Here is a 19,861-nt window from a genome sequence, read left to right on the forward strand (position 1 = left end):
GCAACCAAGAGAAGAGCCAAGCCAAGCCAAGCTAAGCGCTGATCTATGCAAATGACAAAACGAAATATGAAAGCCACATGCTGTCGATGCCGCCTCGCCTGCAGCCCCCGTACCTTATCAGCCTTATGGCAAGCAGTTCAGTGAGCTCGGACTCCAGTTCGACCTCAAACCATTTTCATGCTAATTGTGGGAGCGTTGGCTTGTGTTGGCTTTCGGAATTTCGGAAATGCAGATGCCGCCTAACGTAACGTAAGGGCTTTACGAAATGCGAGGCTGCAAACTGGAAAGAAATCGGAATTGGTTTCGGAATGGAATGGGATGGGATGGGGTATGGGGTGTGGGGGCTAATGGAAATGGCAGTTGTTGGATGAAGAACCCACGGCCCGAAATTGGGTGCGGCCAAGTGAAAATGAAAGCAAGCCATCGAAGACTTCCTTCTTCGTGTTGCTACTTGAGTTTTGCATCATCCAAGCATGATTATGATTATATGTGACGATGATGATGATTCCAATCTCGATGATGATGAACCGCTGGAAATGTTAATGAAATGCCTTTGTTTGGATCTTGGGTATGGGCATGGGCATGGGCATGGGCCTGTGTCTGGGATGCGTCGGGTCGTGTTATGCTGTTTTGTTGCGTTGCTAATTTGAATTGTGGGACTTCATTATGATCGCTCTTACATCGTTTTGTGATCGCTGCAGATCATCGTATAAAAGCAACCTGATGCGTTCAATCAGACATCAGTCGTCTCTGAAGAGCATAACCCACTCAAGGCGTTTAGGAACCCATTCGATATTGGTAACGTTGTCATCGCATCAAGTGGAATAGTAGTCAACATGAAGGTGAGTCGCCCACACACACACCCTCATCCTGGATAGCCACACTATAACTTCCCCTTTTCCTCCCCTGTGCCCAGGTCTTCGTTTGTATGTGTGCTCTGTTTGCTGTGGCCAATGCTGGCTTCCTCGGTCTGCTCGGTGGTGGCGGCGGTGGCAGCGGAGGAGGCGGCGGTCTCAAGTCCGGCCTTAGCTTGGGCGGCGGCAGCGGCGGTGGCTACTCTGGCGGCGGTGGCGGCTACGGCGGTGGCTACGGCGGTGGCTCACATGGCGGACACGGCGGACATGGCGGTCATGGTCCAGTTCAGGTGGTCAAGGTCATCCATCAGCAGGGCGGCTACTCTGGCGGTGGCTACTCCGGAGGCGGCGGCGGCGGCTATGCCGGCGGCTATGGCTACGAGCCCACCCCACAGGTCTACAAAGTGAAGGTCATCTCCGAGGGCGGCAGCCATGGCGGTCATGGCGGCCATGGTCCAGCTCCCGTCTATGGTGTCCCAGCTGGCCCCGCCTCCGTCAAGGTGATCAAGGTACTGTCGGAGTCCGCTCCTCTGGTCAGCGGTCCCGCATTCATTGGCGGCGGCATCAGCGGCGGCTCATCGGGTGTCTCCCAGGTCATCAAGGTGGTGCACGAGAGCCACGATGCTGGTGTCTCCTACGGCGGACATTCCGGCTCCCATTCGGGCGGACAAGCCAAGGTGGTGCGCGTCATCCATGAGCATTCGGGCGGCTATGGCGGCGGTAACTCAGCTTACGCTCCCATCGATGTTCCAGCTCCAGTGAACTCCTATCTGGCCCCTGTCCAGGAGGCTCCAGTTTATGCTGCTCCCGCTCCAGTTTACGCTGCTCCCGCACCAGCTCCAGTCTACGCTGCTCCTGCTCCAGCTCCAGTTTACGCTGCCCCAGCTCCAGTCTATGCTGCTCCCGCTCCAGCTCCAGTCTACGCTGCTCCCGCACCGCAGGTGAACTATGCGCCCGCTCCTCAAGTGAACTACGCCCCCGCCCCGCAGGTGAACTATGCTTCTGCCCAGGCCCACGCTCAGGCTCAGGCTCAAGTGAACTATGCCCCCGCACCGCAAGTCAACTATGCCCCCGCGCCAGCTCCAGTTTACTCTGCTCCCCTGCAGGCACCAGCGCCGCTTCTGAGCGTGCCCCAGCAAGCACCCGCCCAGGTCTTTGCGCCCGAGGAGCAACTGCTGCCAGTGGGACATGCGCCCGCCCAGACCTACGGCCCACCAGCCTACTAAGCGACGCTTTCCCAGCAGCATCCCACACACACGCACACACATACGAAACACGGGAAAACCTTCGAACTTCGACATACTACTACTACCTCTATCGACACACTTCCTACACAACGCCATGAGTTAATTTAAGTCCATTTTTTTTACACACATTTTTTTTGCTAGAAAATATAAACAAATTGAAACCGAAAAAAAAAGAGAAAAGATCTTCAAACTTTCAGGCGCTGTAAACTTGACCTTCCGCTTGGGCTGGTCACACCAGTCACAGCTGTCGCCATTCATACTACACTGTGCAGCAAAATAAGTGTTGCATGGTGTGGATAAGATGCACGTTAACGTATATCAAAGGGTTTTATGCTAATTGAAGGTGTTTTGCAGGCAAATGTGATTAAAGATCACTTCAGATCTGTGCCACGGCAAAAGACAACTATGATACTGCCTTCTGACAAATACAATATTAATATAACTATATTTATAAGGAGAAACATCCCTAGCCGTTTGCTGTTTAACTCAAAGGTTTTGAGCAACAACTTCAACCATCGTTAAGTAAACACGTTGCCACACATTTTTTAGCAGCTAAAGGCCAGCGAAGCCCTCAGCTCAGCCACACAACATGTTGCACAGTGTAAGACATTTCTCCCTGATTGACACACACACAAAAAAAAATATAACAAAAAGATGAGTCTCTGCGCTGCGTTGATGCGGACTGATGTTACTTGATTGGTTGATCCACACACGGATTGTCATTAGTTTTGGATATTATTATTCGCTTTTTATTGTTTCATAACGCCAGTTTCAGCCAGTTTTTCAAATTGGCCACCAATTCAGTTACGTTTGTGTTTTTTTTTTTTTAATTTAAACGCAATGCTTTAGCAAATGTTTGGATGCTGTTTGTGGTTGTGATTACGTCTATTCGGCAGCTTTGACTAACGCCTCAGCAACTTCAACGGCAATGGCAGCCTCTGCCTTGGCCTGCAACGAAAGATCGATCGGGAGAGTGAGCAGAGAGTTCTGGTTGGGCAAGACCAAGGGGACATACCTTATCGTCACCAGCGGAGCTCAGCTGGGACTGATATTTGGACAGCAGCTGTCTGGCCTCGGAGATGTCAATGTCCGCAATGTTGTGGGCTTCCTCGGCGAGCACCTGAACGGATGAGTCCTCGTTGACTGTCACCGAACCGCTGGAGACAAAGTATTTGGTTGTCTTGCCATCGTTCTCCACAACCTGGACAACACCGGGCTTCAGCACAGCTAGGTGGGCACAAGAGAAGAACATCAAATTAGACGAATTTCTTTCGGATATGATATAATCAGCTTGGAGTCCCCTAAGGCTGGACGTGTGGACTTACCCAATGTGGGCACATGCTTGGCCAGAATGCCGAATGCGCCGCTGAAGGAGGGCACATCGATTTGGCGCACCACGGTGGCATCGTAGAAGGTCTTGTTGGCAGCAGCAAAGGTCAGCTTCATCTCGTCCGAGTAGGCACGGGACTGGGCAAGGCGAGCGCCGCGTGCGGCCAAGAAACGGGCATTCTTCACGAACGACATATTTCGCTGCAAGTGGAATGGGTAAATTATTTAATTTGTGTGTCGCCTTGATGTCCTTGCAGCAGCAACTTCTAATCATAACAACAATTATGCTAAAATTATGTAACTTTGTAGGTTAGGCGGCGTTCAATTGACTTTCTCCTTGCCAGTCACAAAACAATATCCTTGCACAAGTCACAACACCGCCATCAGTTGTGGCTCGGAAAACACCTTGAGGGTGTACGCAATATTCACCTTTTTTCTTTTTGGAGTGGAAAAAATGGAATTTGTTGCGGAAAATCGTCAAACCGCTGTTTTTGCCCAGTGCTCAGTGTGACCGTGGAGTTTTCGATGAAATATACCGCCTGACCCTCACAAATATACCAACATATACCTTATTTTCGAAGTACACCGAAAATATCGGGAGGAGGTCAATAACGGAGGTTTTTCACAATGCCGCCTTCACTAGCGATTGCTCTAAACGTATATATTCCCTCGTCAGGTGTCTCTGTTGCTAATTACATGAACATGTAGCTATGGCCATTCATATATTTATCTCGCTCTCACTGCAGGCTTTCCGCATAAGAAGCACGTACAGCCGATATTTGGCAGGATGATTAGCATCGATAGCCACCTCTATCGGATACCAACGCGCTTGGTATATCGATACACAACAACAACAACTCCAGTTACCGCAGTTCAAAGTTATTTGTTTTCGTTTTTGTGTCAATTGTCTGAATAAAAGAACTGCCAAAAAAAATAGACATGTTTCAGCCACTAGCGATGCATGGATCCATCTTCATATTCACACTATTGGCGCTATGCACTGCCACAACCCCGCCACCAATTATGGACACTGTGATTTTGGCGCCGGGTGCATCCGTCGATGTCACAGCAAATGGCTATGGATCGAATACGCTGAGGACGTACTGCTATCCCGGTAAGCCATCCTCGCTGCTCAGCCTCTTCGAGACGGTTGAGTTCCTGCTGGGCATCGGCAACGATGACTACTCCGAGTACGGCGGACGCACACCAAAGGAGGTTCTGGATCACTACAACGAGCAGCGCTCCCTGTTCAGCGTCACGCTTTTCTCGCAGAAGCGTCAGCGCATACATCTGTCGCCATTTGAGCCGCAATGCATTGGCGTATCCTCGCGCCAGCCCTACAATGTGCGACTACATCATGCGCAGTGCGATGTCTGGCGGCTGCTGCAATTCGGCCTGGGGGCGCTCGTTTTCTGGAGCAGCCGCAGCTTGGCCAAGAACAGCATCTTCTACTACTTGGCCGGCATTATGCTGGGCATTTGTGGCTCACTGCTGCTGATCATCTCGCTGACGTCTAAGCTTTTCCCCCGGCGTCCCATGATGTATGGCGTCCTGATTGGAGGCTGGACCATTGGGCTGTACATAATCAAGCAATTGGTTGACAATATGCGGCTAATCATAGTGACTTATCGCGACTATGTGGTGTGGTATCTGATAATAACCGGCCTCATCTCATTCCTCATCTGCTACCGCATTGGCCCGCCCAAGAATCCACGCTCCCAGAACATCATCATGTGGCTGCTGCAGGCGGTTGGCGGGGCATTGGCCTACTTCAGCAGCTGGCACTCCCGCGGCGTGCTCTCGCTGATGGTCTGCATCTTTACCGTTTACTATTTACCCGCATCGCTCTTGGGCTACGTGCGCTCGTACTACCGACGTCGCTTTCCGCCCAAGCGGCGGCTGCTGACACAGGAGGAGTACTACCAGCAGACGGTCAACGAGACGCAAAAATCACTGGCCGAGCTGCGCGAGTTCGTGAACAGCCCCAACTGCAAGCAGTGGAACATAATGAGCAAAATGCGCAATCCGTGGCGCTTCGCCTCCTTCGCCAATGGGGATCCACATTTGTTTGACGAAGAAATCGAGGACTATTCACGCACCATAGAAGAGTCCATGGAGGCGGCCGACTTGATCGATGCCGAGGACTATCTGCATTGCAGCATGCACTATCGGCCCTCGTCCGAGCACAGGTTCAACGTGAGCCAGCAGCGTCGTCGAGCGACTATGCCACAGCCACAGCCACCGCCACAACAACGCGAAACGCCGCGTGGTGCAAACATGCCACAGGACTACGATTCAGATAGCGATGACGACGAATACATGGAGCAGGAGTAGAAGCAACAAAAGAAGAAGACTCACTAAAGACTCGTTAGACTACGGATGAGAGGAAATTCTGTTCATTTTAGTTTAAGCAAAATGCCAAATAAGGAAAAGAAGTCATAGAAAATATTCGTACACTTGGACTAGACCCAGAGGACTTTGCTTTAGTTTACGTTTAACTTTAATCCAACTCCAGCTGACTCCTAGACACAGACATTAATTAAGCACCGAAAACTGCCCAAACCGAAGCCATTCACTTTCCTCTTTCCTTGGATAATATTATTCTCTCGAAAAACATCTGTAAATTACCATCGAGTGTACAAACTGAAGACATTTTAGGAATATATCGAGAATACACAAATTGTAACTTTTATGTGGCATCTCTTTCATTTTGAGGGCGCGCAGTCGACGGGCAGCCACTGGCATGCCTCGGATGGCGGCGTGTGCATTTGTCCCGGCAGCACTTTGATCCATCGTCGCTCCTGATCAAACCTCTCGGCTGCACAGAGCGTGAGATCGCGCTGGCGAAAGATGAGCGCATCCTCCACGTAGGTAATGGTCCAGAAGCTGGTCGACGAGCTGGGACTGCCGGAGCGCAGGGCACCCAAGCGATTGCCCTCGCTGGGATCCACAAATAAATACCACTTGAAGAGCTCGCTGCGCAGCGTGAACACGGGCGTGGAGAGCTGCTCCTGGACAAAGGCACGAATGAGGCCCGCCGAGTCGGTGTAGTTTTGTTCGTGCCACGTGAAGACCTTCCGTCCATTGAGGCCGTAGTTCCAGTCGTCCGTGATGGTCACGTACAAATACTCGCGATTGTCGCGACTGAGCAGGCAGAAGCCTTGCGGATGGAAGAGTGAGCCCAGCACTGGCGGCAGACTGCTGTGCAGTGCCTCGACGCGACGTTGCAGCGATGCGTCCACGCTGGCGTACATGTGATGGGTCTGAATCTTGCTCACGGCATGCGCCATGTTGAACAGGAAGGCCTCGTTGCTGTCGTGCATGGCCTGGTAGCGCCAGTAGAGTGACAGCTGCGCCTCGATCATCATCTTGAAGCTGACCTCGTCCCGGTCCGTGTACAGTTGGTCCAGCTGCTGCGTGAGCTTCTCCAGTGGCCGATGGAAGTAGACATCTTCGATGGCATGCTCCAGCACGTCACGTACGAGGGACGGCTCAACGCTGGATCCCACATACATGCCATACGACTGAATGCTCTCCTCGGCATTGATGAGGTTGGCCAGGCGTTGGGCCATCAGGGAGCGCAGATGTCGTCGCACCTCTTGCTGCAGCTCACAGGCTGAGTGGCCCGTCGGTCCGCTGGTGCACTGCATCTCGTTGCGTATGAAATTGGACAGCTGGGTGTACAAACCCTTCACCTTGTCGGTGTCGTCGATAAAATCGGACCGTATGGCCCCCCAAATGCTTTGGAAGACTTGCAGCTTATCGGAGCGGTTGGCGGCACGCCGCAGCACCACCTGGTAGCCCTCCAAGTCCGGTTCCAGCGGTAGAACTTCGGCCGCAGCCACAGCAGCCATCAGCAGGCCGAGCACCAACAGCAAGCGATGCATCTCGGCTGGCGTACAATTGAGAAATGTCTATTTTGGTTCGCTCCTTATCGTCGCGTCGGCCGGAGGTCACTGGAGGTCCATCTTGATTTGTTTGGCCTCACGATTCGCTTGATGGGAACAGCAGGGCTCCTCCGCTATCGGTCGCTTGCCGCCGACCATGGACACCACTTTGATGCGCTCCGTCAGCTGATCGATTTCCATGGGCTTCTGTTGACGGCGTTCCCGTGGCTCGCGGCGTGGCAGCGGCACAATGAATCCCTTGTATATCACCAGTAGTTCCTCCAGCGATAAGTCTTTGGCATTTGTTAAATGCAATTCCCTCTGCAATAACAACAACAACAAAAACATTGTCACATGGATACACATTTCTTGCATGTCATAAATGCAATGCATTTCCTGCATGCAAATGGAATACACACCTTTTTGAACTGCTCCAATATATCTTCGCGTGTCAATGCATGCAAGTTGTCCATGATTATTGTTGTTTATTGACAATTTTAATTGATTACAATTGCAGGTGATATGAATACCGAAATATACTAGCTCTACTTCAAAAAATACCACAGAAAACATACACTTAACCCACTTAACGCACCCTTATTTAATAAGGTGGAACACCTTGTGTAAAGTTTCGATAAAGACTGCTGCTCATTAATTATTCTTGTAGCTCCGTTCATCTACTTTGTCACAAAATCAGTCCCTAAAAATGGTTCAAGTTTCATAATATTCGTGCGTAAATTGAAATACTCATTGGTCGACTATAGGCTAAGCGTGCTGTGCATCCTGTTATATTCCATGATTTTGATATTCGGCTGAATGTTACAAGTTTGTTAGGAACCTCAGCACTAAAAATATAATTTTAGACGATAAATTAAACAATTTGCTACAATATAGGCTGTCATTCAAAACTTCCTTTTATTGCATAGCTCATAAAGTAAGGCTTACACAAACAAGTTAAAAGCATAAAACGTTATTGTGCTCGAAACTAGTGTTGGGTAAATTTATTGCACCAGCTTTCTGCCGCGCTGCTGTGCTGCCACAAAGTGAACTTAAGAAGGCTAGCCGAGTGGCGCCGATAGCATGTGGCATTTCAAAATCGAATTTAAATTTGAATTGCAATAAAACAAAATTTGATTAACAGAATTCATTTATTTGGCTGTTCAAAGCCAGTTATTTACATAAAAAAAAAACTTTTCTCTATTCGAAATATTCTTCAACAATTAATTATATGCAGTTACTGCATTTTCCGCTCTCCTCCACTCCACTCGATTGTGACTTAATAATAAAACTAAAGTTAAATAAATAAAACTGAAATCACGAGCACCCGTTTGGCCACTTTTAGTGCTGCATTTTGTTGCGATTCTTGAGGGTTAAGGCGCTGCCAACGCGGCGGCGATCAAAGAATGGCTCCGGATCCTTCAGCGATCCAATGGCAGTGACGGCCGCAAAGCTGGAACCCTCCGACTCCTGGTACATGGTGTGTCCCACCTTTTCGAGATAATCTGAAATTTCGCTCTCCACATCGCCCTCATAGTGAACGCGCATGGGCACCAGCTGATGGTGTATGCGGCCATCATTGACAGCATGTTCCATGCTCTCGTGCCGTATGAGATATTTCATGATGACCTGCGGCGAATCAGAAACTAATTAGAAATTCAATAAATTTGTGCTTGGGGCCTACCATTGCCACGCTAGTGGTGATTTTGGTGCCACCGGCGGCGCCCACCAGCAGCCGTACATTGCCATCGCCATCGACAATGATGACGGGCGACATGGAGGACATTGGCCGCTTGCCGGGATAAATGTAATTGGCTGGAGAGGCGGGCACACCGAAGCTATTGATCACGCCCGGTGTGGAGAAGTCATCCATTTCGTCGTTCAATATGATGCCCGTCTGTGCGGAGGCAACCTTCGAGCCAAAGCTGCAAAGGGAACACACAGAGATTGGTCAGTTGCCGCTGGGCAGTTCTCGTGCCCAGTGCTCGTTCCGCCACTCACTAATTGTTGATGGTGCTGGTAATGGAGACGGCATCACCGTTGGTGGCCAGCACATTCATGTGCGCGGTGCCATGGTCCGATTCCACAGAGAAATTGGCGCCATAATAGAGGTTGTCCTGCGAGGTGCTGTCATCGTGGATGAGCTTGCGCACATCGGCCACCAGCTCGGCGCTGAGAATCTTCTCGAGCGTCTCCTGAATGCTGGCACCGCTGACCGGATCGCTGTGGTAGTCCCCCAGATTCGTGCGCTGCCCGTAGGCATGCTTGAAGGCCTCCACGGCACGCTGCCAGTAGACAGCCTTGTCCTCCGTGTACAGATCGCCCATGATGTTGAGAATGAAGGCCAGAATGGGTCCACTGCTGGGCAGCGGCGTCGAGTACAGTGTATAGCCGCCGGTGACATTGGCCGCAATGTGCCCATCGCTGTCCCACTGCACGCGATAGTCCCTCAAGTCCTGCTCCGTGATGATGCCGCCCAGCTTCTGTATGTCCTCGACAAACTTGCGACCCGTCTCCCCCCCGTCGTAGATCTCGCCCGCTCCGTTCGCGGCAATGCGCTCCAGAGTGTCGGCCAGCGTGGTGCGCTTCATGTAGTCCCCCTCCACATAGGGCTCGCCATTCGCATTCAGGAACATGGCAGACAGCGAAGGTTCGTTCTGGATTTCGCTGAGTTTCGATTGAATGGCCGAGGCCAGATACCGCGACACGACATGGCCCTCGCGGGCCAGCTTAATCGCTGGCTGGAAGAGCGTCTTCCAGGGCAGGCGTCCGTGCTTGCGATGCATCTCCCAGTAGCCGAGTATCTCGCCGGGCACAGCGCCCGCCATGGCGCCCGTGATGGTCGTCTGACCCACAAACATGTCCTTGTGGGAGGCCGCCGGTGCCGACTCACGCGCTATCACCGTCTCCACGCGTCGCGTGCTCCTCGTGTAAATGGTCGCCACGAAGCCCCCGCCGATGCCCATCGAGTGGGGCAGCAGCAGACCCTCGCAGAGCAGTGTGGCAATGGCCGCATCCACGGCAGAGCCACCATCCTCCAGCATGTTGCCACCAATGGCGGCACAACCGATGCCATTCGAGACGACAGCGCCACTAATGAGAGGCGCACCGCTGCCCTTCAGCCCAAAGACGAGGCCCAGCGTCAGCGCGGTGACCAGGACAGCAGCCAGGAGTAGCCATAGCAAAGTCTTCTTGTTGCACACCAACCTGAAAGCAAACACACACAAGAGGAGGATCAATTGGGGATCAATTTCCAGTGCCCTGCCCCTGCCCCTGCCGCCTGCCCCTGCCTACGTTCCACACACGCTTCGAGTGGTTCAAGTGTGATTTGGTCGAGTGTTTAATCGAAGAGAACGCTATCGGTCTGCAGATCTGAGCGAGCATTTCGCCGATTAGCTCTCTAATGTTTTGATTTTGATCGCAGGCCGCAGTATGAAAAGCGTCGAGTCAGCAGTCACCAAATCGCCAGGCCAAAGAGCAGGAATGCGGCAATACCCTACGCAGAATATGGCACGCTGCAGGAAGGCAACGAGAAGGAAGCAGTGGAAATATAACGATTCTGTGGCGTTGCGGGGAACTCTGAGGAGAGCCAAAAGGAATGGCATTGGTGCAAGGCAGAATAAGCTTCCCTCCAGCAGATTCAGAATCTCTTTCGCTCAATCTCACGACAGACCACAGATATGTGCCTGAACACACGTAGCGATACCCCGGAAATCCAGGGCATAAATAAGGTGCCACCATCGTCGCCGTCACCGTCACCCAACTGGTAACGTGGATAAATGAGTGTCCAGTTCTCGAGTGGCCGTGACACGGAACATTTTCCCTGTCTGCCTGGTCATCATCGCCCACCTCCGGAACGGGGTGCAGGCGACAGGCGACAGGCGGCAGGCGGCAGCTTGGGCATTCTTATCGGCTTTTCTGATAGCATTCTTGATCGCTGCTGCTGCTGCTGCTGCTGCTGGTCATAAAAATGCCAACGAGGGGATCACAACGAAAACTCAACAAGTGCTATTAACAAGCAATTTTCTATAATTAACGTAGATTTCTTCAGAGAGAAGAGCTTTGCGGTGCGGGCAATTATGATTGTGTCCGTTATTGCGCATAATCGCATCCTAGCGATACGTGATCCATACGATACGACACGATACGAAGCCACGCAGATTGGGTTCAATCATTTAGGGTTTTTTGGGCCACCGAATGGGCCTCCAATTGAAACTGCCGCCGTCGTTGGTGGGCCATAAAACGGCTTTAGAGCTTTAGATCTGCGCGGGTTTTAGTCGTAATTAGTCCTGCGATAAGCGGTGCGGCGGCCACTCCGCTGAGTCTCAAGTGGCGCTCGTGACAGGGATTTCCTAGTGGAACTTGCACCTGGACTTGGACTTGGACTTGGACGTGGACTTGAACCTAGAGGTGTACTGGGGCTGGATGCTGGCTGGCTGGCTGGCAGGCAGGTTGTCATGTTCGCTGCTTCAATCTTTGCCAGATAAAATTCCATCCCGCGAACATCTTTTCATTAGGGCAGGGCACAGCAATCAGCCAAGAGCCACAACAAGAAATTAAAAACAAATTTCCAAAGTATTTATCAATCGCTGAAAGGCGAAGCAAGTGCACCGTCACTGGTTAATCAGAGTTAGACGCTCGCCAACGAAAAAACAAAAGCAAAAATAAATTAATCGTTTGTCTAGCAATTCCCTGGCCTGGCCGATAAAGAGACGCACGTGACGTCACGGCTAGGCACAGCGCTGTGTAATGTATATGTACATACAATGTAGTTATACTAAGTACATATTTATGTACCTTTTGTGTAGCTTGAATAAAATAATAATTGAGTATTGGTACAGTTGCGGCCGCCAAAGGGAGCCAAAGGGGAGCTGCCCATTCAACAGTTGCGAAAACCCCAGCAGATAATTATACGCTCCCTCCCCGTGCCACGCTCTTGCCATGCACTGAGAGAAAAGAACGTGGCATAATTCATTTAATTCACTTTGATTTAATTATTTAATAATACAAATACTAATACTTAAAGTGTTTTTTGTTGGTGCTTGTTAAGGCCCATATTTAATCTGCACAGAAAACACTTTTAATTAAATAAAATATATTTCAATTAGTTAATTGAATTGAGTTGAGTTTCTTGAGTTTCATAGTTATGAAATGAAACTCAAACTGAAATGCACGAAAATCTAAAAAATTAAAACGTTTACTAATTAGAATTGTCCAGAAATTCGAATTTTAATGGCCAACAAAAAAAAATATTTTGCTTTACAATAAAGCGTATGCCAGAATTTTAAGTGGCAAAAGAAAAGGATAATAAAATAAAAAATGGAACAAAAGAGTGTTCAGAAATAATACTCTTCAGAAGTTTGAATTCGAATTAAATATAAAATGTATTTCAAATAAATATGAAAATAAATGAATTATGCAAGAAATTCATTTCAATTAAATAAAATATGAAATATATTCAAATTAAATGTAAAATATTTTGAAAACAAATACTTTCAATAAAATATCAAAATGTTGGCATAAATAAATAAAACTTTTCAACATTTCTACCCTTGGCGCAAATCGAATGCCACAAATATGTAAAAAGCAATTTCAGCGCCCTTTTTTTTCTCTCGGTGCATTGGGATTTCTATAATTTATTCAGTTATGTGTTTCCAGAGGTCAGGGGAACTTTGCCAAATGCGAAAAACCAGTTTCAGATGCTGCGGTTCGGCTCGGCTCCAGCGGCTGTCAAATCATTATCTAAATTCGCATTTTGGTATTGTAAAATCCACAATTTTATGAGCAATTCATAATTGAATTGTGTGATTTCTGTGCAATGGCTTTTCGTGCTTTTTATCAGAATGTAAATAAACTCTATGTGGATGGATGTACATTCATATACTGCAGCGATTTCCTGCTGAATGAATTCCCTTTCATTTCACTTCTGCTGTCATATATCTCCTATCGCTAGGCCCTCTCCTTCCATATCTTGTGCCATGCATAAGCTATTGGGGCATCGTAAACTCTGGGGCCATAAACCATAAAGAGCGCTAATTGACGTTATTGTTTTACACCTGCAGTAAATGCCACAAGAAACGAACGAAATAGCCAGAGCAATGCAGAAGTTCTCGATAACAACGACCTGACGTCTGTTTTGTCGTCTCTCCTGTCAGTGTCGGCTTTCTGTGATTAGTTCTTCTTGTTTCTGTGTTCTCTAAGAACAAAAAACACACACAAATGGGATCTCAAGAATTGATTGAAATGATGCGGCGAATAATAACATTTGACTGTTTGTCGCCGCCAGCTGTACCGGGCGCGGACTTAGTTTCTGTTTTCAGTTTTAAATTGCTTTTTTGTGCTAATTATTTACACAAGTGGAAGGTGTCACAAGTGGAGTGTGATTGGCACCGCAAAGAGATCGATACGCTACGCACATGCAATCACCGCCGATAAGAGATATTTACATGCATACATATGTATGTGTGTGTGTATGTGATCTGTATATCGATATGCATGCAAATATCTGCCACCTCTGCTACCTGCACATCTTGGATTCGATGCACGCGGCTTAACAAGACCACCCCGCCCCCGCCCACGCTTTACGCTTCACCTCTTCTCCCACTTCTCCCGCTTCTTACCTCATTCTGCGTGTTCGGCGCAGCCGCAAAATATTAACACAAAATTTAAACGTTTACAAAGCGATTGATCGGTCGACTGCCGGCAGTCAGGTTTAAGCCTTGACCGCAAATAACAACAATAAAAACCGACAAAAAAAAACAAAACACCGAGCCACCAAAAATAAAAACGGTCGCAAGCAAAGAAAATAAAGAAAACAAATTAAAACAAATTTAAAAAAACAACATAAGAAACAAAGAATGAGAAGAATATTTAAAAATTATAACAGAATGCTGCGCCGAAGAAGTTTTTCGGGACTCAGGGCTCAAGTCTTTTAGCCACGGGTGGCCGATCGCCGTTAGTTCTTGATGTCGATGTTTGTGTGTGTATTTTGAGGTATAATGTTGATGTCGCAGTTGCCCCCAACCGTCACTTGGCAGTTTTCGCGACCGACTGATGCAGCTTCGTGGATACCGAGGCCGCACTTCGACTCCGCTTCGCTGAAAATTGGGCCTGCTCCATCTATTATCGATTTCAGTTTCATCTATACACACGTTCGTACATCTAACTGTAGCTTATGCACACGACACACACACCTGAAGAGCACGCCAGAGAGACGACGGAGAGAGTGAGAGGCGGCGAGAGAGATCGCGCAGAGAATAAGCTTTGATAAGGTCTATCTTGGACAGGTGAGAGCGTTACTCTCTCCTTCACAATAGTAACGTGTGTAACTGTGTAACAGTGCGTGCAGACAGAATCAAAGGAGAGAGAGGGAGACCAAGTATGAAACTCCAACCTGTACATAAAACATGCCTTGATTTTTAAGAGTATAATTTTTAAAAACAAGACAGCACAGCTGACGCATTTCCATCTGCGCGGGTCTGCGTCTGCGTGCCTGAGCGCAGCTTGAGTCAGACTTTGAGGCGTTGCTAATGGCACCAGCAGCTGTTTTGCTGTTTGTTTTGAAAGATGTTTTTGGTAGGGAAAATCTGGCTTTGCGATCTATCTTTAACCATTTTAGCATTTATAATCCAAAATAAAGCCATTTATCTGCCAAAACGGCTTGGAGGAACATTTACCAACATTATTTTTTCCGTGGCTTAACTAAGTTTTTAAGCTGTTTAAATAGTGCAGGGATAAGTGGGTTAAGTTCGCTTTTTTTCGCGGTATATTTTTGCGGTAATTTATTTAAATGAAGGAATGTTTCGGTATATTTCTGAAGTTCAGACGGGCAACTTCTCTCATTTCCGTGATAGTTTGGTGTCGTTTATAGGATGTTTCTCTCTAAAAAAAATGGGAATTTTTATCGCAGCGATGTCCTTGCATTTCATTACCACTTACGTTAAATTCACTCTTACGATACGTTTAATGCTCTATTTGTGTTTACCTTTTTAGTTTAAACCTTATTTGTACGCAATCCAATAAAAGGAAGCTATGAAAACTAGCCAATCTTATGGAGAATGGATTCATCATTCAGATAAAATTATATTTCTAGCGCTGAGAGTTTATTTATGCTTGTAATATTAAATGGAATATTAAAAGACAAAAGTTTTTTTTGTTCAGTGGTATATTTATAAATTGGAAAGGTATATTTTGGTATGTTATTGACGGTCAGACGGCATATTTAATCGATAACTCCGCGGGCACACTGCTTACCTCGTGCGTCCATCAACGTTTTTTGGCAAAAATAAAAATTGTATTCTTTGCGTCGCGCGCCTTGCCATTTTCCATTGCCACGAAAAAGTGTACCCTGCCATTGCTGTGCTCCCCGTGTTGCCGATTTTTCTGTTGTCTTTGGCTGGCACTTGTCCCGGAATATGAGTGATTCGCGTGAACAGATTTTGGAGCAAATTAAACTGCAAGGCGATCTCGTGCGTCAGTTGAAGGGAGCCAAGGAGTCCAAGGAGAAGGTCAGTGTTCTGTTTGCTACATGCGCACAGCATCCCCCCATCCTCCCCCACCATATGCATGCCGCTCTGCCACTGCCAAAGCCACTGCCAGCCACCAACCACTGGCCGTAACCAATGACCACCATTGTGTGTGTACACAGAAATAATGCAATTGTTCTTGAAATTGCTGGAGTCCCCCCCTCTTTTCACTGATGGCTGGCTGCTGCTAATCCCAGACCCTGTTGCACCATCACCATCCCAGGGCGCAATCAGGGTTGCGGATTTCGTCAGCTTTTGCAGAACCGAAATCAGAATTCACGCAACTGCCGCTGTGTGCCACCGCTGCTGTGATTCAGTGCTGCGTTGGCAGTTCAATTTATTGAATTTTACAGTAATTAGATTGATTGCAGAGCCAGCAAGCAGTAGAAGCAACAGCAGCAAGCAACACAAGAAGGAGAAACAGAAACAGAAATAGCAATAATGCGAACACAAAAGAAACATACGAGCGCGCGCGCTCTGCAACTTTCACATTCTCGTTTGCTTTTGCTGCTGTCGTTGTTGTTGTTTCTCTTTTTGTTTTGTGGCAGGCATTGCACTCTTAAATTATATATCCAAATGCACGATTACCGCTTGAACCCCACTACCACATCCATCCACTTTCGGACAGTTGTCAAGGGAGCTTTTTGGCCGCTGGCATTTGTTGTTGGACGCATTATGCAGTGTGTTGTGTTGTGTGTGTGTGTGTGTGTGTTTGTGTGTGACCAACTGACTGACTGACTTTGTCCGTATGATGGGAGACTCGTCAAGCAGGAGGCATATACATATGCGACGGCGGGCACATGGTGGTTATAGTAGCTTTTCTGTTGCGGGGGGCCCCCGCTCAAAAACCTGCTAGACCGCATTATCTTTTAAGTAACTCGATGTCTAATGTCAAAATTCTGCATGAGTGTGTGTGTGTATATGCATGTGTGTGCTGTGCTATGCATGCGTGCTAATGCAAGATCAGCTGTTGCCCACCGTCCCTCCCAGTGCTGCCATCTGGCGGAACACTGATGCAAACAGTGCAAAGGATCCGAGAACCAGTTCAGTTCAGTGAACTGTTTGTCCTTCAACCCCCACCACCCTCAGTCCACTGAACCAGCCGCCGCGCGTCACTTTCCTGTTTTGGTTCCGTTCCGATTCGTCCCACCCCCTCCGAGTGTTTAAGTGCTATCAAAAAAAGTGTTCAATAATAAACGAAAGAAAACGCATCAGCGCCCTGACGGTCAATGGAACGCAATATTTGTATTGTTTTTTTTAAATTCTGGCTTAGATTCCAATTGGTTTAGACTGCACACACACACACACACACACACGCATTGGTTTTTATTGTACATTCACCTTATTTCGTCACTAACACATTTAGTCATAAAATAATAAGTAGAAAAAGTAACCGCAAGGCGAAAGAGAGAGAGAGAGAGGTCCGAACCTTAACAAGTTTCATTTATTGTTGTTGTTGTTTAATTAGGTTTGAAAAGGCAAATTGCGAAAGAAAGTTGTTGCCAATTATTGAGCAGTAATAAAGAAAAATAAGAAGATTAGAAAGAGGAGCAAAGAAAAAAACGAACAAAGTTTGAAAGTAAAGCAAAAAGCAAAAACAAAAAACATATGTTGCGTTCAATTGGCCGCCAGTGGCGCTGTAGTGCTGCGTTTCAGTGTGCAACAATGTACCAGCTGGCGCCGCCAGGCGGTGTACGCGCGAGATCAACGAAATTGCTGGGAGAGCAGCAACAGCAGCCGCAGCAGCAGAAGAAATTTCAAATTGATAAACAGCAACAACAACAAAATCAGCATGAGCCACAACAGCAACAAGAAATACAAGAACAACAACAACAAGCACAGATCAATAAGGTTAGCATCTAAGTACCGCTTACCAACACTGACACAAGTATTGCAGCGCCATATACCGCTTCTTACTTGCAGATCGATGAGGAAGTCGCCCGCCTGCTGGCCCTCAAGGCCAAACTAGGCGGCGATGTGGCGCCCGCTAGCCAAAAGTTCACCCTGAAGACGCCCAAGGGCACCCGGGACTATGGACCACAGCAGATGACGCTGCGTCAGGGCGTTCTCGACAAGATTGTGCAGGTGTTTAAGCGCCACGGTGGCGAGGCCATCGACACGCCCGTCTTTGAGCTAAAGGTGAGTTCAGCACCCTCCCCCATACCAGGCCAAAGCTCACTAAAGATTCATCCCCCCCCCTCACAGGAAGTGCTGACTGGAAAGTACGGCGAGGACTCGAAGCTGATTTATGATCTGAAGGACCAGGGCGGCGAGATTCTGTCCATGCGATACGATCTCACCGTGCCGCTGGCCCGCTACCTGGCCATGAACAAGATATCCAGCATCAAGCGCTACCACATCGCCAAGGTGTATCGGCGGGACAATCCGGCCATGACCCGCGGCCGCTACCGGGAGTTCTATCAGTGCGACTTTGACATCGCCGGCACCTACGACCCCATGCTGGCCGATGCGGAGTGCGTGAAGATCGTGTCCGAGATACTGGACACCCTCGAGATTGGCGACTATGTGATAAAGCTGAACCATCGCCAGCTGCTGGACGGCATGTTCGAGGCATGCGGCGTACCGGCTGAGAGCTTCCGCGCCATCTGCTCGGCCGTGGACAAGCTGGACAAGGTAGGAGCTGGGACACATGCCTCTGCTTAGTGGATATGCCCTAATCGAGATCGGTTCTCTTTCCAGTCCCCCTGGGCGGAAGTGCGCAAGGAGATGGTGACGGAGAAGGGCCTGGACGAGGCCACAGCCGACAGGATTGGCGAGTATGTGCGCCTGAGCGGCGGCACGGAACTGGTGGAGCAGCTGCTGGCGGATCCCAAGCTCAAGGCGGTGCCCAATGCAGTCAAGGGTCTAGAGGGAATGCAGCTGCTGCTCAAGTACTGCTCCATCTTCGGCCTGGACAAGCGTGTGAGCTTCGATCTGAGCCTGGCGCGCGGCCTCGACTACTACACGGGCGTCATCTACGAGGGTGTGCTCAAGGCGGAGCCCGGCAGCCGCAGCTCGCCGGCTAAATCGGCCCAGCAGAACGGGGAGCCCGCGGAGCAGGCCACCGTCGGATCTGTGGCCGGTGGCGGACGCTACGACAATCTGGTGGGCATGTTCGATCCCCGCGGCAAGGCCGTGCCCTGCGTGGGCGTCTCCATTGGTGTGGAGCGCATCTTCTCGGTGCTGGAGGCCCGCTTTGCGGCCAGCAAAGTGAAGCTGCGCACCAACGACGTGGAGGCGTACGTGGCCTCCGCCCACAAGGGTCTACACGAGCAGCGGCTGCGCGTGCTCAACCAGCTCTGGGATGCAGGCATCAAGGTGCGCTGAAGCAGTGTACTCGAAAGGATCTCCTTGTAATCGAATATCCAATCTGTTCTTCTGCAGGCGGAGCACTCGTACAAGCTGAATCCGAAGCTGTTGGCCCAGCTGCAGCACTGCGAGGAGCACCAGATTCCACTGGTGGTTGTCCTGGGCGACGCGGAGCTGGCCCAGGGACTCGTCAAGCTGCGCGAGGTGACCACGCGGCAGGAGACGAGCGTCAAGCTGGAGGATTTGCCCGCAGAGATAAAAAGACGTCAGCAGGCCTAAGGCCCTTGGATACTGGATACTAAACCGCACTGATGGTGTCTGCCGCCTATCCTTTAATTTATAAACCGAATTCAGCCAGTAATACCCTCTCCTTTGCTCTCACTTTCCTTACCCTCTTTTTTTTTTGTATTTGTACGTTTTGTATTTTTGGGCCCAGAGGTGCCTCTTGTGCTACTATTATTAGTAATCGTAGGAATTACTTTGGACCTTTGAACTTATACCAAAACTGAAAGCTAAAAATAAAAATTAAATTGCAAATTTGCAATTTGCATTTAAACGAGAATAACGGAAAAACCAAACTGTGTTTTAGATCTTTCTGTGTGGAGTTGTCTCCAACTGGAATTAACTTCACCATGGTGAAGTATCTCCATCCCTTTCTAGCTGTAAGTGGTTGCTGCGTGGTGAATACACAGCGCACCACGGAATCTTCTATG

The 19,861-nt window shown here is 48.9% G+C and overlaps 8 protein-coding genes across 13 annotated transcripts in view; 4 read left to right on the forward strand and 4 right to left on the reverse strand.

Moving 5' to 3' along the window:
* The first annotated feature begins 701 nt into the window (after positions 1 to 701).
* Positions 702 to 17,159, forward strand: LOC117899750 (cuticle protein 16.5). 4 transcript variants are annotated; one of them, XM_034810026.1, is made up of 3 exons: positions 702 to 842; positions 917 to 1,327; positions 1,643 to 2,287. In XM_034810026.1, the coding sequence occupies exons 1-3, from the start codon at positions 837 to 839 to the stop codon at positions 2,078 to 2,080; spliced, it is 855 nt and encodes a 284-aa protein (XP_034665917.1). In that variant the 5' UTR covers positions 702 to 836; the 3' UTR covers positions 2,081 to 2,287. The 4 variants fall into 4 exon arrangements, with proteins under 4 accessions (XP_034665917.1, XP_034665901.1, XP_034665909.1 ...); XM_034810010.1 differs by adding an exon at positions 17,133 to 17,159 and having other exon boundaries at positions 703 to 842; positions 917 to 2,121; XM_034810018.1 differs by having other exon boundaries at positions 703 to 842; positions 917 to 1,661; positions 1,731 to 2,285.
* LOC117900028 (ATP synthase subunit delta, mitochondrial) lies at positions 2,910 to 3,989 on the reverse strand. Of its 2 annotated transcripts, none has more exons than XM_034810219.1 (4): positions 3,860 to 3,989; positions 3,427 to 3,631; positions 3,117 to 3,328; positions 2,910 to 3,049 (listed from the first exon to the last, which is right to left on the reverse strand). In XM_034810219.1, exons 2-4 carry the CDS (start codon positions 3,623 to 3,625, stop codon positions 2,987 to 2,989), a joined length of 474 nt encoding a protein of 157 aa, XP_034666110.1. In that variant the 5' UTR covers positions 3,626 to 3,631; positions 3,860 to 3,989; the 3' UTR covers positions 2,910 to 2,986. The 2 variants fall into 2 exon arrangements, with proteins under 2 accessions (XP_034666110.1, XP_034666118.1); XM_034810227.1 differs by lacking the exon at positions 3,860 to 3,989 and adding an exon at positions 3,733 to 3,752.
* On the forward strand, positions 4,288 to 6,112 carry LOC117899694 (nuclear envelope integral membrane protein 1). The gene has a single exon (XM_034809901.1). The coding sequence runs from the start codon at positions 4,370 to 4,372 to the stop codon at positions 5,762 to 5,764; it is 1,395 nt and encodes a 464-aa protein (XP_034665792.1). The 5' UTR covers positions 4,288 to 4,369; the 3' UTR covers positions 5,765 to 6,112.
* Positions 6,007 to 7,363, reverse strand: LOC117899741. Its single transcript, XM_034809989.1, has one exon. It carries the CDS (start codon positions 7,315 to 7,317, stop codon positions 6,136 to 6,138), a length of 1,182 nt encoding a protein of 393 aa, XP_034665880.1. The 5' UTR covers positions 7,318 to 7,363; the 3' UTR covers positions 6,007 to 6,135.
* On the reverse strand, positions 7,352 to 7,845 carry LOC117900087. Its single transcript, XM_034810300.1, has 2 exons — positions 7,737 to 7,845; positions 7,352 to 7,638 (listed from the first exon to the last, which is right to left on the reverse strand). Exons 1-2 carry the CDS (start codon positions 7,788 to 7,790, stop codon positions 7,384 to 7,386), a joined length of 309 nt encoding a protein of 102 aa, XP_034666191.1. The 5' UTR covers positions 7,791 to 7,845; the 3' UTR covers positions 7,352 to 7,383.
* Positions 8,451 to 14,384, reverse strand: LOC117899642 (scoloptoxin SSD14). Its single transcript, XM_034809813.1, has 4 exons — positions 13,935 to 14,384; positions 9,316 to 10,521; positions 8,999 to 9,239; positions 8,451 to 8,943 (listed from the first exon to the last, which is right to left on the reverse strand). Exons 1-4 carry the CDS (start codon positions 13,937 to 13,939, stop codon positions 8,656 to 8,658), a joined length of 1,740 nt encoding a protein of 579 aa, XP_034665704.1. The 5' UTR covers positions 13,940 to 14,384; the 3' UTR covers positions 8,451 to 8,655.
* Positions 15,689 to 19,710, forward strand: LOC117899646 (histidine--tRNA ligase, cytoplasmic). 2 transcript variants are annotated; one of them, XM_034809835.1, is made up of 5 exons: positions 15,689 to 15,821; positions 17,763 to 17,978; positions 18,045 to 18,473; positions 18,540 to 19,157; positions 19,224 to 19,710. In XM_034809835.1, exons 1-5 carry the CDS (start codon positions 15,729 to 15,731, stop codon positions 19,425 to 19,427), a joined length of 1,560 nt encoding a protein of 519 aa, XP_034665726.1. In that variant the 5' UTR covers positions 15,689 to 15,728; the 3' UTR covers positions 19,428 to 19,710. The 2 variants fall into 2 exon arrangements, with proteins under 2 accessions (XP_034665726.1, XP_034665717.1); XM_034809826.1 differs by lacking the exon at positions 15,689 to 15,821 and adding an exon at positions 17,419 to 17,690.
* LOC117899702 (LIM/homeobox protein Lhx2) overlaps positions 15,698 to 19,861 on the forward strand; it is a 47,870-nt gene continuing 43,706 nt past the window's right edge. The window contains exon 1 of the mRNA XM_034809923.1: positions 15,698 to 15,821. The gene's annotated coding sequence lies outside the window, so the exon portion shown is untranslated. The remainder of the gene's footprint in view (positions 15,822 to 19,861) is intronic.

The sequence above is a fragment of the Drosophila subobscura genome, chromosome A (assembly GCF_008121235.1).
Source record: "Drosophila subobscura isolate 14011-0131.10 chromosome A, UCBerk_Dsub_1.0, whole genome shotgun sequence".
Lineage (NCBI taxonomy): Eukaryota > Metazoa > Arthropoda > Insecta > Diptera > Drosophilidae > Drosophila > Drosophila subobscura.

Coding starts and splice junctions, on each gene's coding strand:
- LOC117900028 (XM_034810219.1), bottom strand. CDS start 3,625: ATGTCGTTCGTGAAGAATGCCCGTTTCTTGGCCGCACGCGGCGCTCGC. Junction 3,329..3,426: donor CAAGCATGTGCCCACATTGG/GTAAGTCCACAC, acceptor GTGCCCACCTAG/CTGTGCTGAAGCCCGGTGTT. Junction 3,050..3,116: donor GCTCCGCTGGTGACGATAAG/GTATGTCCCCTT, acceptor CTTTCGTTGCAG/GCCAAGGCAGAGGCTGCCAT.
- LOC117899694 (XM_034809901.1), top strand. CDS start 4,370: ATGTTTCAGCCACTAGCGATGCATGGATCCATCTTCATATTCACACTA.
- LOC117899741 (XM_034809989.1), bottom strand. CDS start 7,317: ATGCATCGCTTGCTGTTGGTGCTCGGCCTGCTGATGGCTGCTGTGGCT.
- LOC117900087 (XM_034810300.1), bottom strand. CDS start 7,790: ATGGACAACTTGCATGCATTGACACGCGAAGATATATTGGAGCAGTTC. Junction 7,639..7,736: donor TATTGGAGCAGTTCAAAAAG/GTGTGTATTCCA, acceptor TTGTTATTGCAG/AGGGAATTGCATTTAACAAA.
- LOC117899642 (XM_034809813.1), bottom strand. Junction 9,240..9,315: donor ACCAGCACCATCAACAATTA/GTGAGTGGCGGA, acceptor TTCCCTTTGCAG/CTTTGGCTCGAAGGTTGCCT. Junction 8,944..8,998: donor TCACCACTAGCGTGGCAATG/GTAGGCCCCAAG, acceptor GATTCGCCGCAG/GTCATCATGAAATATCTCAT.
- LOC117899646 (XM_034809826.1), top strand. CDS start 17,448: ATGTTGCGTTCAATTGGCCGCCAGTGGCGCTGTAGTGCTGCGTTTCAG. Junction 17,691..17,762: donor AACAAGCACAGATCAATAAG/GTTAGCATCTAA, acceptor TCTTACTTGCAG/ATCGATGAGGAAGTCGCCCG. Junction 17,979..18,044: donor CGCCCGTCTTTGAGCTAAAG/GTGAGTTCAGCA, acceptor CCCCCCTCACAG/GAAGTGCTGACTGGAAAGTA.